General features: G+C 55.6%; 1 protein-coding gene across 1 annotated transcript in view; it reads left to right on the top strand.

Moving 5' to 3' along the window:
• Window positions 1-22882, top strand: part of KIRREL3 (kirre like nephrin family adhesion molecule 3) — a 123108-nt gene extending 100226 nt beyond the window's left edge. Inside the window, exons 8-17 of the mRNA XM_035009443.1 lie at window positions 2465-2613; window positions 3911-4038; window positions 5017-5143; window positions 8979-9079; window positions 11024-11222; window positions 12701-12736; window positions 16150-16257; window positions 17869-17978; window positions 21583-21669; window positions 22439-22882. Of these exons, the coding sequence (XP_034865334.1) occupies window positions 2465-2613; window positions 3911-4038; window positions 5017-5143; window positions 8979-9079; window positions 11024-11222; window positions 12701-12736; window positions 16150-16257; window positions 17869-17978; window positions 21583-21669; window positions 22439-22882 (1489 nt within the window). The remainder of the gene's footprint in view (window positions 1-2464; window positions 2614-3910; window positions 4039-5016; window positions 5144-8978; window positions 9080-11023; window positions 11223-12700; window positions 12737-16149; window positions 16258-17868; window positions 17979-21582; window positions 21670-22438) is intronic.
• Window positions 22883-27969: the final 5087 nt, after the last annotated feature.

Here is a 27969-nt window from a genome sequence, read left to right as displayed (position 1 = left end):
TCCTGATTCTGTGATATAAATAATTAATCCTCTTACGTTTGCTCCGGCCAAATTAGACATTGATTGGGAAAAGCTTAATCTGACTCCTTTTCAGAGGGGCTGGGGGCGGTGGGGTGGGAGCCACAGTGGAGGCAGGGCTGGGGGGAAGGGGCAGTGTGCAGGGTCCAACTGGAAGGAGGAGGAGGTGAAAGCTAAGCCAAAGAAGAGAGAGGATAGGGAAGGGCTGAGAGAGGTGGCCTTGCTCCCGCGTCACCCTGGACCCTGTGGCCAGCCGCTTGAAGGAGGGGCTTGAGTTTCTGGAAGGGACCCCTACAGAGGGTTTTATTGGTGTGGGAGAGGAACATAAAGAAAGGGAGGGAAAGGACGGACTGAGCGAGATATGAGCAGGGGACTCGCCTTGGTTTGCGATACCAGAGGGCGCAGCCCCCACGGCCTGCTCCTGCCTGTGACCCTGGGAGAGGACAGGCTAGGAATTCCTCCCGCGCCCCGTTGCGCCTCTAAGGAAGGGACAGGCCCTGGGGGGCTAAGGGCAGCCACTGCACAGGGGGCAAGGCTGGGACAGCACAGCCCCGCTGGGCTCCGGGCCTGTGCGAGCCCCAGCACTTCTCCTGAGCTCCTCGGGGCTGAGCAGGTGAAGCTTGCACCCTCAGTGACTTACATGAGGGCCCCGGAGAGAAGGAGAAAGCCCCATCTTCTCCAGGAACTCCTCCAATGACAGAAGAGGACAGCCCTTCAGAACCAGCCTGCAGGTTCTGAAGGGCTAACCTACGTACCCCGAGGCAGGAGCAGGCCTGGGGGAGCAGGAGGGGCTCACCCTGCCCTCCTCCTGGTCCCACCTGCTGCAGCCCTCCTCCGCCCCCCTCCGCTCCCCTCCGCCTGACCCCACGCTTCATTCAGCTGGAGGTTGGACGCTGAACCCCAGCCGTGTGCCTGGCACTGAATTCCTCTTCCTCAGGCAGGGGCTGTGCCTGGCTGTTAAGTCTGGTCATTAAATTAAAGTTAGAAATGGAAATGATTCATGAATAACTCATAATGGTTTGTTGGGAAGCTCCTTAAGCTCTCAGGGACCTATGGTTTGCTCTGTTGTTAAACTATAATTGTTATTATTAATCATGTTCTTAATAATTATGTGATATTAACTCACGATAATAACCACATGGTGTCAACCTGGGCGCTCCACGTGATGCCAAGACACGGCTGTCTCCTGGGGCTGGACGGGCCTTAGTGTGAAGCTGAGTGAGGGAGGGCAGGCAGGAGACGGTCCCCTCGGTACCACCAACGGCTCCAGGACCAAGAGAAGGGGGAGGTGAAGGCGTGGGCCGCAGGGAAGCTGTGGTTACCGGGACTCATGGTCATGGGGTCACAATAAGACAAACACCCCGAAATAGGCTTGGAATAGGAGGAGCCCGGTTGGAAGTTGCGTGAAAAGTTAAGTGTTGTCCACAGTGGGGTTAAACCAGGGGACGCTGTGAACTCTCTCCCTGGGGGTCTGTAGGGAAAGGCCCCCACACACACGCACACACACACATGCACACACGCGTGCCCCTGGGGGCTCCCAGCACTGCCTCACGGACAGCAGGCTCCCCCCTCCCGCACTGGTCTAAGGCAGTGATCACCGCCCCAGGGCCAGGACCAAGGCAACCCCGGGGCTTTTGAGTCTCTCACTCTGGTGGTACTGATTGGTGACTGGCGGATGAAAGACTTCACAGCCGTCTTCCCGCCCCTCTGACCAAACAAGGACTGATGGAGCCGGAGCCTCCGAGGAGTGAAGACAGGGTGGGAGGCTAGAACTGGGCAGGAGAAAGGGCAAGCGCCATCCCTGGGAGGGACGAGGGGGCACAGTGAAGGGACCCACCCTGGGGACAGGAGTCAGGACAGGAGAGCTGAGAGAGCTGGAGGAAGGGCCCTGGGGACCTCTGGCTAATACCCCTCCCACAACTTCCCACCTCGTCTGGAAATCAAGTCTGTGTGTGTGCATGCATGTGCACGTGTGTGGGTGCAGATGCACATGCGTGTATGGGCACGTGCCACTAGACCTTGGCCTCCCTCTTTCCCACTGGGGATCCCAATAGACAGGCCCTCGGTAGCGCTCAGAGCGGGATGGCCAAGCTGTCTAGGGACTGACAGTGGTTTATTCATTTCCTAGCCAGTCAGATGGGCCAATCTATTGAGTAGTCCACCCACCTCTCTCCAGAATAACCTGCTTGTCACCCGCGGACCAAAGCCTGTTGCCTCCAACACCGACTCTTCCCTTAGCCCCGGAAGTTACCCCTCTATGGAGATTCCTGCTGGCCGCCCTCCCCGCCCCGGCACTGAAGGATCTCTGGTGGGAGGGGGGCCTAGCCCTGTGCCACCCCATGCCACACCCCACTTTCTAGCTTCTAGAGAGACGCAGCCCCTGGGTGGAAGAAACACCCTTGCCATTGGAGGAGATCCACAGCGGCACGCGGGGCCTGTGTTGCAGGTGGGCCAAGCGGGGCCAGATCATTAAGGAAGCATCCGGAGAAGTGTATCGGACCTCAGTGGACTACACGTACTTCTCAGAGCCTGTCTCCTGCGAGGTGACCAATGCCCTGGGCAGCACCAACATCAGCCGCACGGTGGACGTCTACTGTGAGTACAGTCGTCCAGGGGCCTCCCCAGGCGAGCCGGCCCTGGAGCATCTCTGCTCAGGGGCTCAGGAACCTTGCTGGGCTCTCTGCACACCATAGAACCATGCCTCACGAGCTCACAGTGCCGCCCACTTTAAGAAAAGCTTCTTGGTGTGGTATTTCCGGCATACCTTGACCCTTGTAGTAACCCAGGGAGGCAGGAATTATTATTCCCATTACTCAGATGAGGGGATGGAGTCCCAAGGTCACTCAGCAAGTAAGTCGCAGAAGGAGAACTGAGGCCAGGCTCGAGCAAATCCACTGCTGACCACAGGCCCCGCTGCCTCCCATTAGGGACCCGAGTACACCTCCCTCTGGTGGCCTGGCAGCGACCCCCTTGGGGTGAGCCAGCCCATCACTGACCGATGGGTTGGATGTGTTCACAGCAATAAGCATTAGCTCATCTACTGCGCTTTACAGTTTGAAAAGCACTTTTGCAAACTTATATCTGACCCCTCCCCTCACCCCCAGTGGCCTCAACAGAAAGTGCCACCACCCCCTTTTCAAGGGACTAATCCCGGTCTCCTGACCCTGGTTTTCACGTTCTTCTGCTCCTGGAAAGCAGCTGAGCAGCTCTCTGCACACCCTCCCGTCACCGTGCCTGAAATCCCACCATTACACCCACTCTGGGGACCAAGGCTTGGTCTGCAGGAGGCTCTGGTTACAGGTGGTGTGCAGCGGGGAGACGGAGAGGAGCCTCCATTAATGCTCACCAACACTTAGCAGGGGCCTGGGACCAGGCCCAGCTACTTCACCGGGGTTGGAGAAAGGCTGGGAGGGGCTGGAACGGAGCATAACCTGCGGGCTCGGAGAGGGTGGAGAACACGGGGAGAGGCATGCTTCCTCCACGCCTTGTCTCAGAGCCCCTGGGAGGACCCTGGGAGGGCTCCAGGAGGTGGGCGAGGTGCACAGGGTAACTGGATTCCAGGTCCCTCAGCTGAAGCCTGGAGGAGATGAGCAAGGACCTGAAGGCAGACACAGAAAAATCCCAGGATTTCTGGGGTAGGAGGAAGTCCTCTCTGCCTGCAGGCTGGGGAGGGGCCTCCTGGAAGCAGGACAAAGGGCAGGAGATGGGGGCAAATCCCAGTAGAACTGGGGCCAGAGCACTTTTTCCTAGGGCTGTTGCTGCCAGTGGGTGGGCCTGAGGGAGGCCGGGCTGGGGGACTGGGGTCTCTTGCTTACTTCCCAGGTCCTTCAGACCCCTCTCCCAGAGCTCCCAGCCCACCAAGAGCCCTGTCTCCCCCTTACTCCTCTCACAGTTGGGCCCCGGATGACCACAGAGCCCCAATCCCTGCTCGTGGATCTGGGCTCCGATGCAGTCTTCAGCTGTTCCTGGACAGGCAACCCCTCCCTGACCATCGTCTGGATGAAACGGGGCTCGGGCGTGGTAAGTCCTCAGCTCACACCCCACAGGGGACCACCCGAACTGCCTTCTGGGCCCCTCTCACTCTTTGGCTAAGGGCATCAGCCTCCAGTGTAAGCTGAAGGAAGAAGGACCCCAGAAAGAAGAGAGGGAACCCCAGATACCCACATGTACCCCCTCAGTCCCAAACAGACTAACCATTGCAGTTTTGCCCTGTCACTAAACCTTAGAAGAAAAGCAGGTGGTCACCAATGTGCTGGGAGTAAAAAGTCTCTAGACAGCCTTTTCTACTTTCCCCGAATAGTTAGGCTATCCTTAAGCTTTTAAGTTAAGTTTCGCAGTCTTCCTGTGTTCCTCTTTTAAAATAAATAGGTTTTTTAGGAAGTGTAAGTTTATCAGAAACCCCTCCCCTCAGGAGGCCCAGCGAGAGCCTTGGGAGGGAAGTCAAGGGTGAGGCAGACAGAAACTGGCCTCCGTGTGGCCTCCTGTGGGCCAGACATCACTCCATCCTGTGAGCAGGGCTGCCCCGTTGTAGAAATAAGAGCATCAGAGCAGATAAGAAACTGCCCCAGGCCACGCAGGTAGTCACCACCCAAGTCAGGATTTGAACTCAGAGTTAGCTAAGGCCAAAGTCTTTGGATCACCCCCAAACTCTATCCCAAAAGGATACTGAAAATGACTCCAAAAAGACTGGTCCAGGAAGGGCCAGCCGGGTACAGGTTGGTGGGCAGCCTGCCTGTGTTTGAGAAAGCCTCCAGGCCCCAGCCGGGGAGTACCCGCCCCCCCACTCCTTGCACACTCCCCCCTCCCAGCTGGTGTGCAGCTGTGGATCTCCCCTGGACAGCTCACGGGGCATACTGTCTCCCACCGCCCCCCCTGCGCCTTACTGCCATGCTGAAGACCGGGTCATTACGGCAGGCCCGCCTCGCAGCCCTTCTGGTTCTGGGAGACAGAAAGAGCCCGGCTCTGCTCTCCATGTCTGATCTTCTGCAATCCTCCCAGGTGCTGAGCAATGAAAAGACCCTGACCCTCAAAACCGTCCGCCAGGAGGATGCTGGGAAGTATGTGTGCCGAGCCGTGGTGCCCCGGGTGGGAGCCGGGGAGCGAGAGGTGACCCTGACTGTCAATGGTAAGGCCCCTCCCCAACTCATGCTAAGGGGATAGGAGGGGGCAGAGAGGGGCCCAAGGCATCTTGGTCCCAGGCATTGCCTCAGAGGGCCTGTCGTTGGCTCTGGGCCTTGCTTCCACCCCCAACCCTGGCTCCATAGCAGTTCTGTCCACCTCTTCAAGTCCGTGTCAAAGCCCAGGCCTGAGGTGAGGAAGGACCTGGCTAGTTGCGTCACCTTCCTCCTAAGGGGTCCCAGCCTTAGAAGTGGTAGCTGATGAATTTTATCCTGGCCAAGAGGAAACGGTCAGAGGATCACTAGGCAGCCAACTTAGATCCCATATCTACCCTCTGACCTTGACCTTGACCTTGGCCCTGGAGGGAATGTAAGGGAGCGTCTCTGCAACTCCTGGTTGGCCCCTTCCCGTTGCCTGATAGCTGCTCGGTCCGAGAGACCGTCACAATTTCCACAAGACCAAGCATTCAGAGGGTCCTCTTGAGGGCAGAGTCTTATCACTTACCATAAAACCATTATAGCAGGAGAGGGTTTTCAGATGTCCCCAGAACACAGAAGACTTAGGGGACAGAGTATTAGACCAGCATGGATGATGGCATATAGAGGGTCACAGAGAAGCTGGGTCAGACCCAGGAAGGCTGTAGCACCATGATGGAAATCTGACGTCCCTGCCATGGTACGCACTCAGGCAGGGTGGGCAACCAAAGCTGCTGGCTGGAGAGAGGGAGAAAAGCGAAGGCCAAGCCCCTCTGTTTCCAAACTTCCTCAGTCCACTGGGTTTTTGGTTTCCCTTTGCAAGCCCCCTGGTCCCACAGAGTCTGCCTCTGGTCAAAGCCCTGAGGCTCTGAGCCGCAGTGGGACCCAAGCCCCAGAACCACCTTTGCAGGGCCTCTGGGTCCTGGCCCCAGATCAGGGCCCTAAGGAGGGGTTGAGCCATGTTCTGGAAATCTGCCGTCCTGGCTTCACCTCCACCCAGGAAGCTGCCCACAGGAAGCCTCATCTATTCTCCCCCTTTGCTAGAAAACTAAAACAAGCTTGGTGCTTCCTCAGCCATTCCCCTCTGGCTTCCCCATTAGCCAGCCCCGCTCCACTGATTTCTTTTCCTCTCCTCCCCCAGAGTCCTGGCAGCCCCAGAGGGAGGGAGAATCTACTCAGACCCCGGATGCACTCACAGGCCACCTGTCCTGGGCAGAACCCTGACTCAGGAGTCTTCCTGCCTTCCCCCTGGGTCCCCAGGACGCCACCAATAAATTGGCACTGCAGGGCTAAAAATAACAGCATCTGATCGCGCCTCCGTATATCCATGGCAACGCAGACTGCAGCCTTTTTCTGCTGCTCCGTGTCTGACACTGGGCTCAGGCGCCAGGCCCCGTGAAGGCAGTGGCCTCCCCTGCTGCCCGCTCTGGGTGCTGGCCCATGACTGTGGCCAGCTCCCGTCTGCTGGCCCCACGACCAGCCCAGCGGGGCTGGGGACCCTCCAGGGTCCCCAAGCCTGAAGCTTTTAAAGGAACATCCCCATTTCTGGGGAAAACCAGGTGGATAAATGAGGGACTGACATTCCATTGTCACTTTAGATATCCAGGCATTTCCCAGCAGGGACAAAGTGGTTTCTTGGGAAGGGAACACACACCTCGCACACCTCGGGTGGACATTTCTCTTGGAAGGGACACCCCAGCCTGGGCCCTGGCGGCTACACAGGGTTTGATCTGCACCCCCCAGGGATCGTGTGTCTATCCCCCTCCTCTGCCTCCAGTCCTTCGGCACAGGATCTAGGGATCGGCAGGAAGAGAACCGCCCAAGGGATTGGAGTGAAGCAAAGAGGCAGTTTGTTTCTGCTGAACTAGGGTCATCTCGCCCTGATGCAGGGGGATGGCTTAAGTGGCCAGGGGGGAGAACCGACGTGGGAGAGGAATGATCTAGAGAACAGGTGGAGGGATGGCGAAGCCCTTTGGAAAGGGGCCTGGGCTGGGCTGAAGGGACCAGACATTATGAAAGGATCCAAAATGAGATGGGGTCCTCCTCACAATACACCCCAGCTGGTGGGCGACCGCTGCCCACTGCCTTTTAGGGAGTAAATTGGCGCAGGTCTTGCCTGGTTTGGCTCAAACCCGGGATCTGCAGGGAGGGGAAGATTAACCACACTACCACTGTGCTTTGACTGCCCAACCCCACCTTTATTCTGATTTCTTTTTTTCTTCTAAGAAGCCCTTAAACACTTACCCATTTGCCTGATGGCTTTTAGAATGCCTGAAAACCCCCCAGAGAATTCCTAGTTCCTGGAAAGTGAAGGGGAAAAGGTTTTATGGTATCCTCACTTCCAGCCAGCAGCGAAACAAAGTGCCATCCAAGTTCCTAAAACATCAAGCCTTCCTGCCTTTTGGTCAAAGGCTTCTTGGAGCAAAAATACGTAAGAGAGACACTACACTGGGCTCAGCCCACGCTCAGAGCCACCTCGGGCTGGAAGCCGTTACCTGAAGGGTCCCCCACGTCCGCCGCATCCAGCTCCAAGCTGTTAGCCGTCCCAAACTCAGTAGCGTCACCTGAGTGTCTCCAGCACCCACCCACCCCCACCCGCTGGCTGAGAGCTAGTCATAGAAATGCAAATCTGTTTTAATTAAGGCGGCTAATAAACAGCAATTATGTCTGCAGCAATTTCTGTTTTGTTCCCAGCTTAATTTTGCCTGTCCTCCAGATCCCTTGCTCTAGCTCTTTCTCCTCCATTTTCGGCCACCTAAGAGCCAACCTTTTCCCTCAGGGATTGGGAAGGGGGCGCGAGGGTCTCCATCCCTACACCGCTTGCTTCAGCCGCCCCCGCCCCAGCCAGGAAGTTAGCTGAGCAAACAGCTGAATTCACTTCTCCTCCCTCCCCCTTTCCGTGCCAGGTGGGCGTTGCGCGGGAAGGACTTGGGTGAGATAAAAGGCAGAACTGGACAGGAGGCCCACTCTGAGACTGCAGGTGGACTCTCTAGGCTGTGGGAGGAGGTAGATACGACAGGGACTCTGGGAGACATCCATAAACATTTCTCCCCCTCTTACACACACACACACACACACACACACACACACACACACGCTGGACGGGATCGTGTCCTGATCAGCTTTGGAACCATGGTCTCACCTGGGCCGTATGGGTGCCTATCTGGAGGCAGGCAAGGCCGGGAACTACGGGACCTCCAAGACATACGTGAGATGAAGGTTGTGAACCCGCCCAGCGCATTCCCCCTAAGCAGGGTGATCCCCCCTACCCCCCAGAGGAATGCGAGCATTTCCTTCTCTTCCTCCCGGTTCCTCCCGGCTTTGCCCGGCCCCGCGAGGGCACCCAGTTTGTTGGGCAAGCGCGCCCTCTCCTGGACATGGGCAAGAATGGCTCGAATGGAACAGCCCCCTAAGGCAGAGGTGGTATTAGTTAGAGAGGTAACATTACTTAGTATCCCTTCCTCCCCAACGCTTCCCCTACTCCCTTCTGAGGTTTCCCACCTCCTTCATAAAGCTTTCCCCACCCGCCAGGCAGAATGAGCCCCTCTCCTCTGAAGTCCGTTGGCACTCCATGTGTACGGCGCCGTGGTAAGAAAACTCACCACCTTTTATGGCGGTTATTTATGTCTTCTGGGCAGTCTGACTTAGAAGCGTTCGCTCGTCATCCCTTGAGACGGTTATGACTGACTGAACACTTAATTTATCTTTGAGTCCCCTGCCTTGCACTTTACCTTGCACATACAGGCCTCCAGGAAATGTGTGCTGAACGGTTGGATGAATGGGTCAGCTTCTGAACCCCGTCCCAGAAGGGTCCGGCCAGGCACCTGCCTTTGCTGATTCCCTGGTGCCATTCTGTCTCCCCAACAGGACCCCCCATCATCTCCAGCACCCAGACCCAGCATGCCCTGCACGGGGAGAAGGGCCAGATCAAGTGCTTCATCCGAAGCACGCCGCCACCCGACCGAATCGTGAGTGCTCTGGGGCAGGGAGCGGAGGGCTGGGGGACTGCCCTGGCGGCTCATCTCAGACCGCCCCTTACAACCACCAGGCCTCTGAGCTTCCCATCCTCCGTGGGGAAAGTTATACCTGCCTTGTCTCTCTGGGAAGGGCATCATGAAGACAGTATGCGCCCAGGGCTGGTCTGCAAGTGTCTTTAACTCTGCTCTGCTGTCCAGATGTGCCCTAACAGCAATAACAGGAATGCTTCCAGCCAAGTTCTGCGTCCTAGGAGCAGAGGGCCAAGTGAGGGTAGCAGAAAGGAATGCTAAGTGATTGCTTCCCTTTCCTGGGTTCAACGCCAGTCTTTGGCAAAATCCTAGACAGAGTGTGGTTTATGGTCGGCAACCCCCTTTCTTCACACCCCCCCCCCCCCCAGTTCTCCTCTGTTGGTCTCCAGGTGCCCGTGGATTGCCCCGCCCCACTTACCAAGTTCTCCCCCCCAAAAGTATCATCCCATTGTCCCTCCCTTCTGCAAAACTCATCCCCGTCCCTGCAGTGCTTCTAAGGCCTCCTGGAGAGTTCACACTTGGGCCCTGCCAGGTGTTTGCTTTTGTAAAAGCCAGGGTCTTCACCCACGTCCATCTGAAACCGGTGGGAGCCCAGGCACGAAAACAGAGAAGGGGAAGCATTTTCTAGCATTAATGGAAGTCAGATACTATTTTTAGTGGTCCCCGATGCCTAGCGTAGTCCTGATAGAAGACTGCCCCAGGGTCAACTCCACCAGGGAGGACGTAGGGGGTGCACACTGAGCAACCGGGGCGTGTGCGTGCCAGGGGCTGGGATGTTGAAGCTGTAAACGCTCAAGGTGTCATCCTGTAAACTCCGATACGGTTAGGGCATCACGTGCATTACACACTTTTTCAGGCATTCGGCTCATTCACTGTCTGAAAAATTCACACACAAATTGCAAGAAGTCATACATAGAACTAATGCCCCTGTTCCCTTCACCCTTTAATTTTTTTTAAGTTGTAACTGTAACCCATGCCCATCAGAATAACCCATTCACTATTGAGCGTGTTCGCACCATCTTTCTTTTCATAGAGATCTAACTCTTGGCCTGCGGTTCTCAATGGGACAAGTTCCCCTCCCCCCACCCCCGCCCAGGGGACATTCGGCATTGTCTGGAGACATTTTTGGTTGTCACAATTCAGAGGGGTGCTACCAGCATCGAGCAGATGTTGGCCAGGGATGCTGCCAAACTTCCCACAATGCACGAGCCAGCCCCCACAACCAGGAATGTCCCAGCCCAGAATGTCACCAGTGCCAAGTCTGAGGAAGCACTGGCACCTCACCCACCACCGCCGAGTGCTTACCTGCAGAGATTGTCACTTTCTCCCGGATGCCGCAAGCCGGGCCTGTGTGCCCGGCACTCACACGCTGACAAATGCAGAAAGGCTCCGAGAAGAATTCCACTCTCAGCCTTAGAGACTAAGACAGGTTAAGATGGTCATGAGCACAATTCTTGGAACATATGTTTGTACCAAGGAGCAAAGTGACAAAACTAGGCTCGGTCACTCTGGGGCTGGTCTTCTTCTCCCACCTGCCAGGGCAGCCGAGGGCCCGCCAAGGGCGGGGGGCTCCCATCGCTGTCACAGGGTTCCCTGTCTGCCCGGAAGGTGTCCCAGGGAAGAGCCACAGAAGGCCCCCTGTCCATGGAAATGCCCTCCGGGGTGGCCCAGCCTTCGTGTACGCGTGCATGGTTATGTGCGTGTGTGGTCTGGTGTGTGTGTTGTGATGTGCGTTGATGTGTGTTGTGTGCACACATCTGTGGCATGTTGGGATGCGTGTGAGGACCCGTGGGCATGATGCTGCTGGATGCGAGCCTGGCAGCTTCCGGCCTGGAGCAGGGAGGTGGCAGGGCGGCGCTGGCGGCGGGGTGGGGGTCTCCTCCTCACTCTGCGCACCTCGGACAGGCCTGGTCCTGGAAGGAGAACGTGCTGGAGTCGGGGACGTCGGGGCGCTACACGGTGGAGACGGTCAGCACCGAAGAGGGGGTCATCTCCACGCTGACCATCAGCAACATCGTGCGGGCCGACTTCCAGACCATCTACAACTGCACCGCCTGGAACAGCTTTGGCTCCGACACAGAGATCATCCGGCTCAAGGAGCAAGGTGGGGGCCGCCAGGGCCACCAGGGGATGACAGGACCGGCAGGGCCCCAGGCAAGGTCTTCCAGGGTCTTGAACCAACAGAGCCCAGCTGAGGCCACAGGCAGGTTGAGCCTGAGGACAAGCCACAGAGCACTTCCTAACTTGTTCCACAGCCTTGGTCAGGTCACAGGAAGTGGCCCTCTGTGGTCCAGTTCCCCCAAGGCCAAGGCACACCAGGAAAGGAAAGGGGGAGGAAACCTGCTTAGGTTGGTGGTTCTCCAGGATGGTGTTTCAGGAAAAGGTGACCACAGAGCAAGCCAAGCTGATTGCCATGAGGAGCCTTCCAGCAGCTTCTAAGGGCCCTGGCTTCTGTGCACTCGGCATTTCCCTAGTGTCCTTAGGGGGGTGTCATCCATTGAGGAGTGTCCCTGTGGGGGTACACCAGGACGGATGTGTTGGGGAACCTGGCCCAGCCCATTAAGACAATAAACCAGTCTGGTTCCCCAAAAGTCCCCCAGAGGGTGCTCATGCTAAGCTAGGCTGCCCCCAACCCCTGGTACAGGTTCAGATCCCCTGCAGTTCCTCCAGGACCATAGAAGACCTATGGACCACTGTGCTCTGAAGGGGACACTGGCCAGAGGGCAGCGCTGGGCAGGAGGGCTCAGAGCTGCTGGGCGGGCGAGGAGGCGGGGCAGGAAGGCTCATCCCCCCTGTGACCCCATGTACAGACTGCGCATCTCCTGGTCAGAGAGATGCTGAGAACTCTAGTCTCCGCTTCAAGGTCTCACGCGGACCACAGGCTGGGAGCGTCCGAGGGGCACCGCAGGGTGGCTCTGAGCTGCTCGGCAGACAGCCAGCAGTACACAGGGCCTGAAATGGGCTGCAGATCTTGCCCCTTTGCCAGGGGGGCTCAGTCTATGGCAGACAGGGCGGTCCAGGCTCCTCGGCCCTGGCAGTGTCCAACCCCTCCAAGATGCAGGCGCACCCACAGGCTGTCAGGGCCTGGCAAGAGATTCTGGGCCAAGCAGGTGGTCTCAGCTGGACTCCTCGGACCTCAGCGCTACCCTGCGGATCAGTGTCTCCCTACACCTCTTCACTAATAGTGCTGCTTTGCATAATGCTTTGCACATAATTTGCATACTGTCATCCACACATCATCCTAAACCCTCCCAGTCCCCCGTTGCTTGCCCTCCATGTCTTCCCCTGAGTGCCCCACCCCCATGCCCTCCCCTTAGTGTTCTCACCCCACCCTCTCCAGACACCCCCCTCCTCCCAAGCCTTAACTTCTCTCTCTGGTCCCTACCCCTCTGGAGTCTCTTCTAAGTCAGTCTGAAAGAACGCCCCGTTCAGTTCAGCTAGCCTGGGTCTGTTGGGTGGTCCCGGAAACATGAGAGAGGAGGGAGATCCTCATCCCGATCCCCACCAGGTGGCTGGCCCCAGGCCCACCCCACCCTGGCCAGCCAGGCCCTGGCTGTGGACGCTTGCTTTATTTCCAAACAGGTTCGGAAATGAAGTCGGGAGCCGGGCTGGAAGCAGGTACGGAAGGAGACATGAGAACTCCCCGGGCTGGGAGGAAGGGACCTCTGGGCTAGTGGGGGAGGGACCCTAAAGGGGTAGGGAGGCCTGTGCAGGCCACTAACTTCTCTGCCCTCCCCCCACCTCCAGGCTTTAGTGCAGCCAGAGCAGGGAGAGGGGTTCCCAGCCAGCTGGGGCTAGAGACCCCAGAGACCTATCTCTTCAGTCGCCGATGCCAGAGCCCACAGGCTGCTGGCAGCCCAGGACACCGGCTCTCACTCCTCCCCCTCTGTCCTCCCATCCCGTCTCTTCGGAAACCCTGGCTCCTCCCCTCTGGGTTCAGCTCGCCCCTGGCCTGGCCTCCCTCTGTTTCCAGGCTCTCCCAGACTCTTCCCGCTTCTCAACATCATCACCAGCTTGGCCATGCTTCCCAGGACGCCAGGGCCTCCCAGCCCCTGGGCCTGCATAATCCATGCTAATCCATGCTTTCTGCTCGCTGCCTCCTCCCCCTACTCCTGCCTGCCTTTCCCCCAGTGAAGTGTCATCCACCCCCCAGGCTGAGGCTGCGGGGCAGTGCCTCCCTCCCCACGTGCCCAGCAGCAAGGTGGTCCTCAGGCTCCCAGGGTTGAGTTGCTCTGTCTTAGGATCCCACACGCGACCACCGCCTCCACTCTCCAAGCAGAAACCCAAAAAGAGAATCAGGACGTTGCAAGCCAGACTCCAGGGGGCCGACAAGGGCCATGAGCAAGATGTGGGGGTCCTCTGCCACATGGACACTGAAGGAGCTAGGGCCCGCCAGTCCCTTCATCAAGCTCCTTGTGGGGCCCACACACCCTCCCCTCTGGGCAGATCTGCCCTTTAAGAGCACCCGTCCGGGCCCAGGCAAGTTCCCAGAGGAAGCACATGGACCCCTGCTGTATTCTCCCTCAGAACCACTCCTGGCGCGGGAGGTTGTTTCTTGTCTTCTTGTCTCCATGTCACCCGTCTGTTCACACTCACCTGCAGCTCCCTGACACCTTCTTTCCTGGCTGAGACTCCTCATGCCCAGTTCCCCTCCTTGTTAGGAGGGGAGGCTGAGCAGGAGGGTGGCTCCTTCCTCCGGCCCCTCTCCAGGGAACATCCAAGAGGGACAGCCTGCCCAGGCGGCCTTGGCCAGAGCCCAGGTAGCCAGGCAAGGAGGAAACACACACAGACGGGCTGCAGAGGGACTGCCACCCCAATGGTCCCCCTGACCCCAGCAGACCCTCCCTCTGCCCCAGCCCACCCACTCGGAGACAGTTCTCCAGATAAGATGGTGCCGTTTAACAACTGAAGGAAATGTGGCCTCACAAGATGCCAGGGTCAGAAGTCACCTTAGATACTGTTTCCTGGTCCTCTAGTTGGACGGGAGAGACAGCGAGGCCTGGAGAGCTTAAGGAGCCTTCCACAGTCATCCTTTGGCTTTGAGCTCAGCTGAGACAAGACTCGAGTTTTTCCAAGGAGACTTACTAGGAATCAAGGAGGAACCAAATCGAGCCCAAATTAATAAAATTCAAAAGTACAGAGCCAATGAGCTTCCAAAGCAGTTTTCCTTGCCTAACAGAACTAAAACCCAAAGACAGAAATCATCTACGTACCAAAGCAAGCTCATGGGTCTGACTGAGGTCTACTGAGGTAGGTCCCCTTTGTCACTCCTGACTGTTGAGACCAACCCAGACACCTCCCATTTTCAATCCCTGCATATTCTCCGCAACCCCCCTTCTCCTGTCCCCTCCCCTGCCACTCTCATAGCGGTCTCGGCCACCAACAGGCAGCTGTACTGTTGTGCACATCCAGCCTAGCCACCAACGCTGCCCACCCCGGGCACCTGCTCCTCCCGCGAGGGGCCAACCCGCCGCCACCGCCCAGCTGCACCTCCACGGGCCGGGGCTGGACGGTTTCTTCCTCTCTTCCCCTCTTTAAAGCAAACAACAGCAATGAGAAGCTAACCCACAGCCCAAGATGAAGTCCCAGACATCCTGCAGTCATCCACACTGACAATGTGGGGCAGGTTAGGGGGCAGGGAGCTCAGGCTCTAGAAGGAATTTTCTTCTCATTCAAGGTTCTGACCTTGCTACATTTCTCCTACCCCTCCAGAAACGGGAGCAAACACTCGACTAGGACTGGTGCCAGGCTCAGTTTCAAGGCCTTTCCTTGCAATCACTCATCGAAACCCTGTAACCACCCCCTGAGGTGGGCATTGTAATGATCCCATTTTAGAGATAGAGAGGGGAGGTAAGTTGCTCAGAAAAGGTGCTGGCGTCTGGGCTGTCCAGAGCACGTGAACTTTGGAGGATGCTGTGTGATATAGCAGACGGAGCTGGGGAGCAAGAGGAGGCTGGGATTTGCCCTGGCCTTCTGCAGCTCTGTGTCCTTGACTGAGTCACGCGACCTCTCTGGACCTCAGTGTTTCCATCTATAAATGGGAGGTTTGGATTCAGCAGGCCGTAAGGTCTCCCTGCCCCCAAATTTTCTAATTCTATTCCCAATGGACTATTCAGGGCTCCCAATCCTGTACTCCAGCCCACTTGTAGCCACAGAAGGGCCAGGGCTGTCTGGAAGAGCGCACACACAACCCCCCACCCCATATACCTTCCCCATCCGCATCTCCACCAGGCTAGGGCACTGAACAGATAAATTCAGCAGGGAGTGAGGGGCTTGCCTAGCTGGAGTTCTGGGCCCCTCGAAGACAGGGCTACCAGGATACCTGGAGACTGGCCCGGGAGGAGAAGGAGCAGAACTGGGGGTGGGGGGCCAAGGAAAAGGAGCATTTCTCCTTAGAGAGGTGGGGGGTGAGCTGCGATCCTGACCCGCCCCCCTTGCAGCTAAGACTTGGGCCTCTGGCAGCTACTACCCCGATTCCCGGCAGGCCCGTGAGGACAAGCTGCCTCAGGCCTGAGAACTCTCTAAAAGCTGGTGGTCCATGTCCATCCTCTGCACCTGGGAACGGGAAGAGAAGGAGAGCACAAACCAGGCAAACAAGGGAAGTGACCGTAGTCGTTTTTCAAAAAAAAAAATAAAAAATCCAGGACTTTCTACTCTCCAGCCCACGCATGATAGACTATTCCTGGTTTAGTACAGAAGGGAGCTAAAGGGTACCCCAGCCTTGCTTCTCATCTCCAGGTAGCCCTCCCTGGCCCTCCCCTCCCCGTATCTGCTTGCCTCCCTCCCCACCCACCACTGCTCCCCTCTTCCCCAGTCCCTCACACGCCCTCCTCGGTGGAGGTGACCCCTGTTGGAACTCTGCCTGGGCCTGCCCAGGCCCCACTCCCACCCCTCCCCAGGCACTTCCTAGGAGGGCCTGAGTGCAGGTGTCTGGCCCCAGGGGCTGCCCCCGAGGAAACTGGGGAAGGCCCTCGTGGGGAGAGTGGGCTGTCCCCGATTTCCCATCGGCTGTGCCTGCTTCTCTCCCACAGAGTCTGTACCGATGGCCGTCATCATCGGGGTGGCCGTAGGAGCTGGTGTGGCCTTCCTCGTCCTTCTGGCAACCATTGTGGCCTTCTGCTGTGCCCGCTCCCAGAGAAGTACGGGAGGGAGACCCGGGATCTCAGGGAGGGGGACAGAGAAAAAGGCCAGGCTTAGACTGCTCCGGAGAGCAAGTAAGCAGGAGTGCCGTGAGCAGGGGGCCCTAACCCGCTGTGAGCTGCTGGGGTAGGGATGGGGTCTTTGGCATCTTCTTACGTGCAGTGCTTTGCGTGGTGCGTGGCACGTAGTGGGCACGCAACTGATGTGGAACTGGACGGAAGTGAGCTTCGTCTGCCAAGGCCGTCGGCCAGCACTTGGGATTGAGCACCTATGGCTGGATGGAACCGTGGAGAACTCTGGGAGGGGTTGGGGGAGAGGTGGCTTGATCCTTGCGCTCCAGGTTCTGCTAGTCTAACCAGAGAAGTAGGTCAGCCACACGGAGGGGGAGAAAAGCCCTCAAGGAGTCCCTCTGTGAAGACTTTTAAAGGTCTGCAGTCACTAGCGATAAAATTCTGGTGCCCGAGCACTCTGGAGGAATCACGCGGCCCTGGAGTTCCAGCCCGAGCGCAGCTCTGACGCTACTTGTCAAGGGCGCGATGCGCGGAAGTATAAACTGGGAGGACTGCGTGAAGGACACCAGTGGGGACGCGGGCTTCTAGCCCCGCCTTTTTCTGCCACCAATGGGGCTCGCGCTTCTAGCCCCGCCCTTTTTTGCCACCAATGGGGGCTCGGGTTCCTAGCCCCACCTTTTTCTGCCACCAATAGGGGCTCAGGCTTCTAGCCCCGCCTTTTTCACGCGAGTCTGGGCAGGCCGCAACTGTTCCCGGCCTCGGTTTCCTTGCGTGTAATAGTAAGGGATTGCGTGATGAGACTTTTATGACCCCACTGGCTCTAACGTTCGATGATCCTAAGGCACAAGATGAATAATCAGAGGAAGCCGACTCCCTCCACCACTTGGATGTGTTAGAAGAAAGCGGGGTGTCCCCAACTAGGTCTCCTCCACCCCAAGCCTAGCAGCCATGGCTCTCCTGCTTGCCCCCGGTGATGTGGTCTTGGAAGCTCCCTGACCACCCTCTCAGTGGAAATTATAGGGGAGCATGTTTTAGCAAGAGTCTTCTACAGAGCTCCCTGACTCTCAATCAGCTGCCTCCCCTAGAAGCCTGTAAAGTCTCCACCACCGAAGCATTGACCCAAGAGCTGGACCGCCACGTGTCAGGGATGTGTCTGCTTTGGGCGGGGGATGGACCATGGGACCCCGAAGCCCCTTCTGACAGTAAGATTAGCGATTCTCTGAATGGAGAGAGAAGAGCCTGGTAGAGTAGGCCAGGGAAGACTTCTAGAAGGAAGATAAAAAGGACCTAGCTCTGTGAGGCAGATGAACGGATGAGGATGGCCTCTCAAGCCAGGGCAGCAGAGTGGAAGGCTGAGGTGCACCTAACACGACCCACAGAGAAAGAGAGCTGAAGCCCCAACAGCCCACAGCACATCCAGACAGGTGTTCTACTGGGGTGGGCGGCGGGGGGGGGGGGGGGCTGGAAGCTACTGAGTTCAGGGGCTGGAGGGTGAACCCTGGGGGCGGAGGTGGGGGGAAGTGGGGGCTTGACATCTCAGGCCCTGACGCCTGAGGATGGACTGAACCTGTCATCTACACTTTCCTATTTTACGTCCAGATCTCAAAGGGGTTGTGTCGGCCAAGAATGACATCCGAGTGGAGATTGTGCATAAGGAGCCTGCCTCTGGCCGGGAGGCTGAGGAACACCCCACCATCAAGCAGCTGATGGTGAGAATGCCATCTTATCCCCACCCCATCCCGACCTCTGTGCCCCGAAGGTCCTGGTCCCAGAGGCTTCTTGGTGGCCTGGATGCTCCCGAGAAGCAGAGCATCGGTCAAGATGTGCCCTCCCCCCATAATAGGTCAGGCACCCACTCTCCGCCAACAAAGAGTTATTGTCTGTCTGCTACATTGCACTTGGTGTTCTGGGAGACTCAAAGCCATCTAAGATGCCGTCCCAGCTTTCAAAGAACCTGACTGTTCAGTAGAGAGACAACACATGCATAAAGTGCCATAATATGTTGTCACTTAGTACATAATTCTATACACACAAGAATATGATAGATATTCAGTACATGCCCTGCCCCTCCCCCAAAGCCAGCCCCAAAAGTCTACAAGAAATACAGGTTCCTCTTCAGGAACCGGAGTACTTACCAGAAGCAAACTCATAACTTCACTTCTTCAGCAAACCTAAGCCTGCCCCTCCTCTTCCAGATTCCTGTTACTTGACCATAATCCACCCAGCTGTACAAGCAGGAACCTGGGAAACTGTGCTAGAAAACTCTAGGGCATACTATGTCATGGTTCAAATACCTTGAGGGAGTAGCAGCAAGCCCGGGGGTGAAGAGCAGGGAGCCTGCCTGTGCCTCAGTCTCCCCACCTGTGAAGTGGGGATGAAAGTCATAGCGCACAAGGCCGTGGTGACGGCCGAATGAGTAAACCCATAAAGGGCTTGGAGCCTGTAGAACACAGTAAGTGCTCAGGACATGTTAGCCACTGTGTGGCTGTAAAATCACCCTTTCCCTTATCTGTCTCCGCTCTGGTGAGCAAGCTGCCTTGTTCATCCCCGAGATTCAAAAGACTCGCAGCCCCTGGTGGAAGCTCACCAACGTGATTGAGCTGAACTGACATTTTCCTCACCGGGTCTTTTTCTTTCCAAATTTCATTCTCTGGTCCTTTCAGTTCCACTTCAGAAACTTTCTCAAAATGTGTGCCCTTGCCCCTGTCCCCTTATGACTTCCCCGATGGGGCCTCATCGTGGCTCCCTGGACTAATACCACAGCCTAATGGTCTCACCACCTTTTTTTTTTTTTTTTTTTTAACCACCTTATTCAATCCACCCTCCAGAGTCCCACAAAAAGGGTCCTTCTAGAATGCAAATTGGATCCTGTTACTATCCTACTTAAAATCCCTCAGTGGCTCCCCCTGTCTACTAGATAAAGTCCAACCACCAAGCGTGTCATCAGGCCCTTCATGGAGAGGTGGCAGCTGCTGGCCTTTCCAGCCCCATCTTCCTACTAAATGGACCCGGCCCTCCAGACATCTCAAAAACTTGCTGTTCCCAGCTTTTGAGTCTTTTATACCTCTGAGGCTTTACACAGGCCTGTTGAGCTTGCCTATTAAATTTCACATTTTCCGGGCACCTGGGTGGCTCAGTTGGTTAAGCGACTGCCTTCGGCTCAGGTCATGATCCTGGAGTCCCGGGATCGAGTCCCACATCGGGCTCCCTGCTCAACAGGGTGTCTGCTTCTCCCTCTGACCCTCCTCCCTCTCGTGCTCTCTCTCATTCTCTCTCTCACAAATAAAAAAAAAAAAATTTCACATTTTCCTAGGAGAATCAGCTCAAATGTCACTTCCTCCATCATTGTCCATGCTTGTCCCTCCCCCTCTGCTGGCAGAGCTACACACTTCCTGCTCTCCTCAAACATGTTGCGTGCTCCTCTTTTATAGAGCATTGCTGGATTACACGTCAGCTCCCCAAATATCTCAAAGTTCCAGAAGGGCACATTCCCAAATCTATGCGTGTCTGTTTCCCCCAGGCCAAACACAGTGCCTGACACAGGAGAGCAATTAATCTTACAAGAGTGGAAACCAGAGCCTAGATCCAAGAAGGAATGGATGTCTCTGTAGATGAGCTTCATCAAGGCTGGTGTGGAAATATCCTGACCTGTCCTTCCTCCCAAAAAGGACTTTGAATTCCCTCCCATTGGGACATCCTGATTGCCTCAGAGTGTCTGCACACCCTGTAATCCAAACCCTTGAGAAAGAGTGGGCGTCACTCAATAGTCAGTTAAGAGGGTGTGGGGGGCGCCTGGGTAGCTCAGTTGGTTAAGCGACTGCCTTCGGCTCAGGTCATGATCCTGGAGTCCGAGGATCGAGTCCCGCATCGGGCTCCCTGCTCGGCAGGGAGTCTTCTTCTCCCTCTGACCCTCCTCCCTCTCATGCTCTCTGTCTCTCATTCTCTCTCTCTCAAATAAATAAATAAAATCTTAAAAAAAAAAAAAAAAGAGGGTGTATGAGGTTGGGTCGGGGGAGGGACCCCGGCAGAGGGACCTGCTGGGAGCCTCCCCTCCCCCACTCCCTCCACCCCCTGGCCCCTGAAAGGCCGCAACATTGATGAGAGGCAGGCTTAGAAGTTAAATCTGGTGGGAAAGCCCTCCAATTCAGGCAGACACAGAACATTTACCGGAGCCCAACCGGAAAAAAGCAGCCTCAGTGAGGGTGAAACAGAATGGAAATCCTCTGGCTGATGCCATGAGACTCCAAAAAGAGACCAAGAAAGTGAGTCACAAGGGAGAAGAAACATCCCAGCTCAGAGAGTGGGTGGGAGGCTGTCCTAGATCATGTCATATGCAGAAGTGCCACCCGGGAAGCATCTGTGTGCCACAGGATAAGTGAGCGTCACTGTGGTTATCCAGATTCATGTACCCACCGTGTGCCAAGCATGCTTGATTTTCCACCTTCCATCTAACTGTTACTTTCATGTTCAGTGATCAAGAGCTATGCCATTCCATTCATTCATCCAACACAAACATAACGTTTGCAACAGCCCTACGGTCTATCAGGCACTGTGCTAGGCATGACACATTAAAACAGTTACCTGTGATTTCACCCCAAAAGCATTTTGGTCAATGACCACAATAGACAAGGTGCCGTGCCAGGTGGATTGGGGACCCAAAGAGAAGCTGGAAGTGATCCTTGCCCCGAGGTTCTTTGGCCTCTGTTAGGAAGGTAACATTTAGTACATCGAAGCCATTGCTATGAATAACAGGTGTGGCCCACGTTGCCGGCATTTCACAGGTAGTCCTGCACTGTGATTCTTTCCTAAGACCTTCACGGAGCCTAGCACTGGGTGATGAGCTGCCCTGCTGGGACCCCAGCCTGTGCCCTCTGAACCCAGAGGTTCTGTAATTATTTGTCTACAGACCCAGCTCCCTGTTGTGTATAGCTCTATCTTAATGTCCCTCAATGTGTGTATGCCTGGCCCAAAATTCAGTAAATGCTCAATGAATTGAATTGAATCATCCAAGTGAGATCTCTGGAAGTCATGCCCTAGCCCAAGGGAAGAAAGTGTGGACTTAGCAAACTGCACCCCCGCCCCCCCCCCACACACACACTCTTCCTGTCTCTCCCTGTCTCTCAGGACGGGGATCCAGGAACAATGAGGACATCTGGGATCTCCCCATGCCCCCATGCCAGCCAGGGAAAGGAGGTGGGGAGGGGGAGACAGAGATGGCAAGCTTCTTTTGAGTTCATTTCTCTATCTTTTCCTTGGGGGAAGTGGACGCTTAGCCCACCTCCAATCCACTGAGCAGCCATTTTCGGGTTGTAGATGGACCGGGGTGAATTCCAACAAGACTCAGTACTGAAGCAGCTGGAGGTTCTCAAAGAAGAGGAGAAGGAGTTTCAGAACCTGAAGGTAAGAATAGCCACAGGCTGGAAGTCACAGCTGTGGAATCCTGACTTCAGCCCTGACGCCTTAAGGCCCAGATCCAGAAAACAAGGACGGGCAATGAGGGGGCCAGAGGTCACCTTGAGGACAGGTGCCTATTCTCTCTCTCTCTCCCGGAGGTGGGACGCTCACCTGCCCCAGGAGGCGGGAGAGTGAAGGCTGCGGCCCCACGGTCTTCCTCTCCCACAGCTTCCTCACAAACACCGTTTTTATTTATTTTTTTATTTTATTTTTTTTAAAGATTTATTTATTTATTTATCTGAAAGAGAGAGAATGAGAGAGAGCACATGAGAGGGGGGAGGGTCAGAGGGAGAAGCAGACCCCCCGCTGAGCAGGGAGCCCGATGCGGGACTCGATCCCGGGACTCCAGGATCATGACCTGAGCCGAAGGCAGTCGCTTAACCAACTGAGCCACCCAGGCGCCCACAAACACCGTTTTTAAATTAAGTAGCCATGTTCTGGGCAAAAACACAAAAACCCTTCAAGTTCGGCTTCGCCGCCGCCTTTGCCCCGGCCCGACCTAGTGCCACGTGGCGCGTGGAGCGCCCCCTGCCGCATGCCCTCGGCCTCTCGCCCCCCCCCCCCCCCGCGGCCGCCGCAATCCCCGCCCGCCCCTGCCGCCTTCCAGCCGCCGGCCCGAGCCCGCCGTTGTCCCCTTCCTCCCCGTGCCAAGGAGGACCGCCTCGAAAGGCTGTGCCCGCCGGGTGACGCTGCTCTCGCTCTGGCCCCCTCCCAGGACCCCACCAATGGCTACTACAGCGTGAACACCTTCAAAGAGCACCACTCGACCCCCACCATCTCGCTCAGCAGCTGCCAGCCGGACCTGCGCCCCGCGGGCAAGCAGCGCGTGCCCACGGGCATGTCCTTCACCAACATCTACAGCACCCTGAGCGGCCAGGGCCGCCTCTACGACTACGGGCAGAGGTTCGTGCTGGGCATGGGCAGCTCGTCCATCGAGCTCTGCGAGCGCGAGTTCCAGAGGGGCTCCCTCAGCGACAGCAGCTCCTTCCTGGACACGCAGTGTGACAGCAGCGTTAGCAGCAGCGGCAAGCAGGACGGCTACGTGCAGTTCGACAAGGCCAGCAAGGCCTCTGCCTCGTCCTCCCACCACTCCCAGTCCTCTTCCCAGAACTCCGACCCCAGCCGACCCCTGCAGCGGCGGATGCAGACTCATGTCTGAGGATCCCAAACCGGCGCTGGGGGGGGCGCTGGGGGCTGGGGGAGCGGGGGGGGGGGGGGGGGCGGGGAGCATGCCACCTTCTGGCTCTCCAGAGACTGTGGGTGCTTTGCAGAGGACCCCAGAACCGGCCGCCTCCAGGACAGCACCCCCCCCTCCCCCGCCGCCACCCGTGCCTCTGCGACCGCCCTCCTCGGAAGCCCTGATCAAGCACAAACCCGGGTCCCCAGCTGCAGCGTGCCAGAGGCGGGCGGGGGGGGGGGGGCGCGGTCGGAGGATGCAGCTGAGTGCGCTGTGCTCGGTGCTGGGCCCTCCGGTCCGGCCCTTTCCTGGAGGCCCTCCCCCTACAGGCACTCGAGGCAGCTAGAACTTTGCTTTAATGAAACTGCCGTCCACTCTCCGGCCTCCCCCTGCGCTCTACCCCTTGCTGCCCACAGCCCTACCCCTGTACCTATTATCCTCCACAATGCTGGGGAGAAGGAGGGTGAAGCGCGTCCCAGCACCAGGCTGCCCCCCCCAACCCCCCCCCCAGCGCCCCCTGCTGCTCAGAGCCCAGACCCTGGATGCTGAGAAGCCAGAAATGGCCCCAGAGCATCTCTCCCGCCACACTGGCCGTGAGCCCACCCCCAATTTGTTCGGTGTTTTGTGTCCATACTCTTGCAGTTCTGTCCTTGGACTTGAGGCCTCTGAACTCTGAGGTGGGACTGGCCCAGTCGGAGACTGGTGTCCTGGGAGGGAGAGGGAGGGGTAGGAGGGAACATGGCCGCACCTGGGGAACCTCGCCCAACACTCCCCTCGCCAGGCTGTGCAGTTCAGAGCCTCCCCAGCCACCCCTGCTTCCTGTACTGTCCTCTTGCCCTCCAGCACAATCGGGGTTAATATAAGTGTGAGAGTTTCTCTGGGCCGGGGTTCTTCCAACAGTCATTGCAGAGAGTGTTTCCTGGAGCACGTAGGGCTTAAGGGGACTAGAGGTCAGGTCTTTAAAATGATGAGACTCGCCTTCTCAGCTGCTGAATCTCAGGGGCCTAGATCCACACAAGGAACTGGCATCCTCCACCTCAAGTCCCCAGGCGACCTGGAAAGACCGCACTCCTGGGAAACAAAGCTATCCTGTGTATCCAGTCACCCCCACCCCCACCCAGACCAGTATCCAGTTTTCTGATACCCAGTTTTCTGATAGTGTTAAAATTAATTATTGGCTCCCAGGCCCTGGGTGGGAGCCTGGTTTCTGATTCTCAGGCTCGCTACCAGTGGGTACAAGGAACAATTGCCCTGGCAAGAGGGAAAGTCCATCTACACATCACCCCGTCTACTCACCACCTGAAAATAAATATTACGGCCGTTACGCCACCATATCCATTCTGTCCTTTTGTTCCTGCAGAGCCACGGGAAGAAGCCAAGAGTTCAGACAGAGTATGCTCTGGGAACACAAGGTTCTTTGCCCTTCTTTGATTAACTGTCCTAGATAATGAAAGCAAGTGATGACTTGGTTGTGGTGGCAACAGCCCCTACAGGCAGGCTCCTCTCCCTGTGGACGGCCTCAGCCCAGAGGGTGTGCAAAGGCAGGGCCCATGCCAAATACAGCGCAGAGGCAATGTGGTCATACTGGGCTTTTGCGGGGGGGGGGGGGGGGGGGGGTCATTCTAGGCCTTTCTCTCAGCAATGTTCTGCAAGGGAAGTTCCCTCTGTTAGGGGTTCAGGGCAGGAGGCTCTCTTCAGAGCCTCAAATAATGTCAGAATGGCCTTGTTTGAATGGAAGACTCCAGGTAGTGATGGCAGACCAGATGGGATGGGCAGACAGGGGCAAGTTAGAGTGCTGGCTGAGGAGCGGGATCCAAACAGAGCTTTGGAAAACCCAAAGTGTCTCTAAGGTTGGAGGTTCCTCCTCGGTTAGACCCCTTCTTGTCCAACCTTCCCCAGTAATCCTTACCCATCATATGAACCTGCACCTCAAAAGTCTGTCCTTCTTTTCATATATACTGATTCCTTGGATGGCCCCAACCACAGATTCTATATATAATCTTCATAACGCCTCCACCCAGAGGAATGTCCTGCTTCTACCATATTTCCTATTGCTTCAAAATTCCCCAGTTCCCTAGATAACTTCCTCTGCAACACTTTATACACACATGATCTCCCCTGTGAAATATTTCCACCTAAAACACAAACTCAAGGCTGCGGTCATCCTAGAATATGATGCAAATGGCTGACGGTAAAGGCCACCTGCTAGTTCCCACTCTGGGGCGGGCTCAGCAAGGAGGGACCACAGCTCCATTAGGAAGGCGGGTGGGACTGGCATCCTCCACCTCAAGTCCCCAGGCGACCTGGAAAGATCGCACTCCTGGGAAACAAAGCTATCCTGTGTATCCAGTCACCCCCACCCCCACCCAGACCAGTATCCAGTTTTCTGATAGCGTTAAAATTAATTATTGGCTCCCAGGCCCTGGATGGGAGCCTGGTTTCTGATTCTCAGGCTCGCTATCAGTCTGGAAAGCCCGGGGTCATTTCCAGTACCTCTTCAACTTTCATGGAACAGGAAACACTCTCACAGGATGAGCTAGAATACCACAGCAAATCCGTTTCTGATGAAGCTGATTGAACCAAGTGCTCTAAAGTAATAGGGCCTCAAAGCTGCCTTTGAGCTTCCGGAGTGGAGAGGACCCGGGGAAAAAGAAAATAAACATGAGGCCATCCTTAGGAGGCTTCTCAGAACAGGAGAAAAGGAGCCAACGGGAAATCCATTTCTCACTGCCTGCATGGGAGGGACACGGGGGTGTAAGTCATGTGCCATTATGGAACTTGAACCAAAATCCCAAGGTCCACACCCTAGGTTCCATTAGCTCTGCCCAGGTATCCTGTGTGCGGTTTATGAGGGCACCAGAAAAAAAGACCAAGGCGGGGTGGGAGGGGGAGTCCTGCCATTAGTTTATGCTCTAGGAAGGTTCCCTACAAAATAAACTCTTTATTAAAATTAGAAGTATAAGTAATTTAAATAAAAATGATCTTAATTTGTATAGAGATTTTTATTTAAAATACCACCTGCTGTGCTTAAGACTAAGGACATCTCCGCTAAATCTTAAATTTTACTTCCCTTTTAAAAACCCTCTTATCTAAGTTGTTTTTAGGAGATGTAACCGTATACCAGCCATTTATTTGCAGCTTTAGCATCAAAATTACCAGCGCCTTTGAGAATCACTGATAAGGAGCTCTTGCTCTCACTCTGATGGTTACTTGTTATTAGTGGTTAAGGCTCCAATCATCTTTTCCCCAAACCCCTATGTTTCAGTCTAACTAGGTCATAAACTGGGGGAAATGAGACAATTTCAAGCTAGTCGTCTGTCTAAAAATAAAGATTTGTTTCCCTGGATGAATACATGTTTGTTATAAGGAGAGGAGGACCATCCGTTCTGTCTCTCTCTAACTGCTATTCCTCCTGGGTCCATCTCCCCCTCCTCTCTAACGGCTAAGTCTTTGACAGACGCTAAAAGCTTTCATTATCACAGGCCCTGTAGGTTTCTTCACTCCTACACAGCCCTCATCTTTAAAAGGCCTTTTGTGAACACACGCCATTCACAAGCGAAATCATTGAATTGTGGTCAACATCCCTGGTGCCACTCCATGTTCCCAGAGCTCCTCTCTGGGACAGTCCACTCAGCCCACCCCCAGGGGCTAGGACGTCCTCAACCCCTGAGCTTGCTGATCAGGGACCCTGAGCTATGCAAAGACATCTCTTTCCTTTCCTTCTTAACCTTCTTAACCTATGGCCCTTGGAAATATATATATATTTTTAAGATTTTATGTATTTATTTGTCAGAGAGAGAGAGAGAGAGCGCACAAGCAGGGCGAGCAGCAGGCAGAGGGAGAAGCAGGCTCCCTGATGAGCAAGGAGCTCGATGTGGGACTCGATCCCAGATGCCTAACCGAATGAGCCACCCAGGTGTCCCGGTCCTTGGAAATATTTTGGAGTGCTAGGAAACCATTCGAATAATGCTCCCTTTTAACTGTCCTCTGTGCCGTGAATCCAAATTATTAATGTTCAAAGACAAGGTAAATGAAGTCTCAGGAAACAGGTCTTCTTTGGGAGAATCTGGGTCTTAGTTAACTGGGGCTTCTCCGAAATCTGTTACCAACTATGCAAGGGGAAAAGTGCTAATCGGGATAGGAGCTGAATATGGGGACTCATCCCCTTGAAGGTCACCTTCAATTAGGCAGAGACATTGTCGGGGGGATTAAATTAAAAGATACCACTTTCACCCCCTTTGTAAGGAAATTAGAGGGCCCTGCTGCCTGACCCGTAGGCAGTGTATCCATGACACTAAAGGACATTGCACTTGGGAGAAATACTGAACGAAGAAGGAATTTTCCGATAAGAACCTCCTCTCTGACTTTTAATTTAAAAGTTTCGCTAGCTCTCCTGCCATGTGTGGCTACAGGAGTGGGACAGAAACCTACAGAGAAAAAGAACAGACAGGAGAGACTTTCCCTACCAGATTGTAACTTCTACTTTTGTGAGTTTTTTCCTCAGGAGAGAAACACATCTTTAAGCAAGAGAAGATACTCCTTAAGTGTTAAAGTTGGTGATGTCTGTAAATAGTGTTTTAGGAAGCCTCAGAACGATAGATGGTTCCGGAATAGCTTAGTTCAGTAATTCCAACTTCTATCCCTAGGGTGATTTCAACATCTGAGCCTTCACTCATTCCCTCCGCCCAGCTCCACCCTCCCAGTCTTGCCATGAGAGAAAGCTGTGCCTCTGTCGAGGGGTGGGTGGGCTTTAAATTGTTGATCTTCTCCAGGAACCTAAAATCAACCCCCAAAAGTTCATTTTTCCCTAAAAACTTTTGTCAGATCGTCTGTGCTAGCCTCCCTAGACAGGACTGTGGTCTCTCCCACCTGCTCCCAGCTCTCTGTAATCACTTCCATGAAGTGGAGCCTTCCGATACATTTGCCCCCCCACCAAATCTGACACCTAATAATGAGCTTCAAGGTTCATTTCTCGGGCACAGGATCCCCCAAGTGTCTTACGAGCGGTAAACTCACTGCAGAAGAACTGGACAGGAGAAACAGGCTAACACTACACACACTCACCATAT

Source organism: Mirounga leonina, unplaced genomic scaffold (assembly GCF_011800145.1).
Source record: "Mirounga leonina isolate KUSES-001 unplaced genomic scaffold, KU_Mleo_1.0 Mir_153, whole genome shotgun sequence".
Taxonomy (NCBI): domain Eukaryota; kingdom Metazoa; phylum Chordata; class Mammalia; order Carnivora; family Phocidae; genus Mirounga; species Mirounga leonina.
Note: the sequence above shows the minus strand (reverse complement) of the source record. Positions and strands in the feature narration are given on the sequence as shown.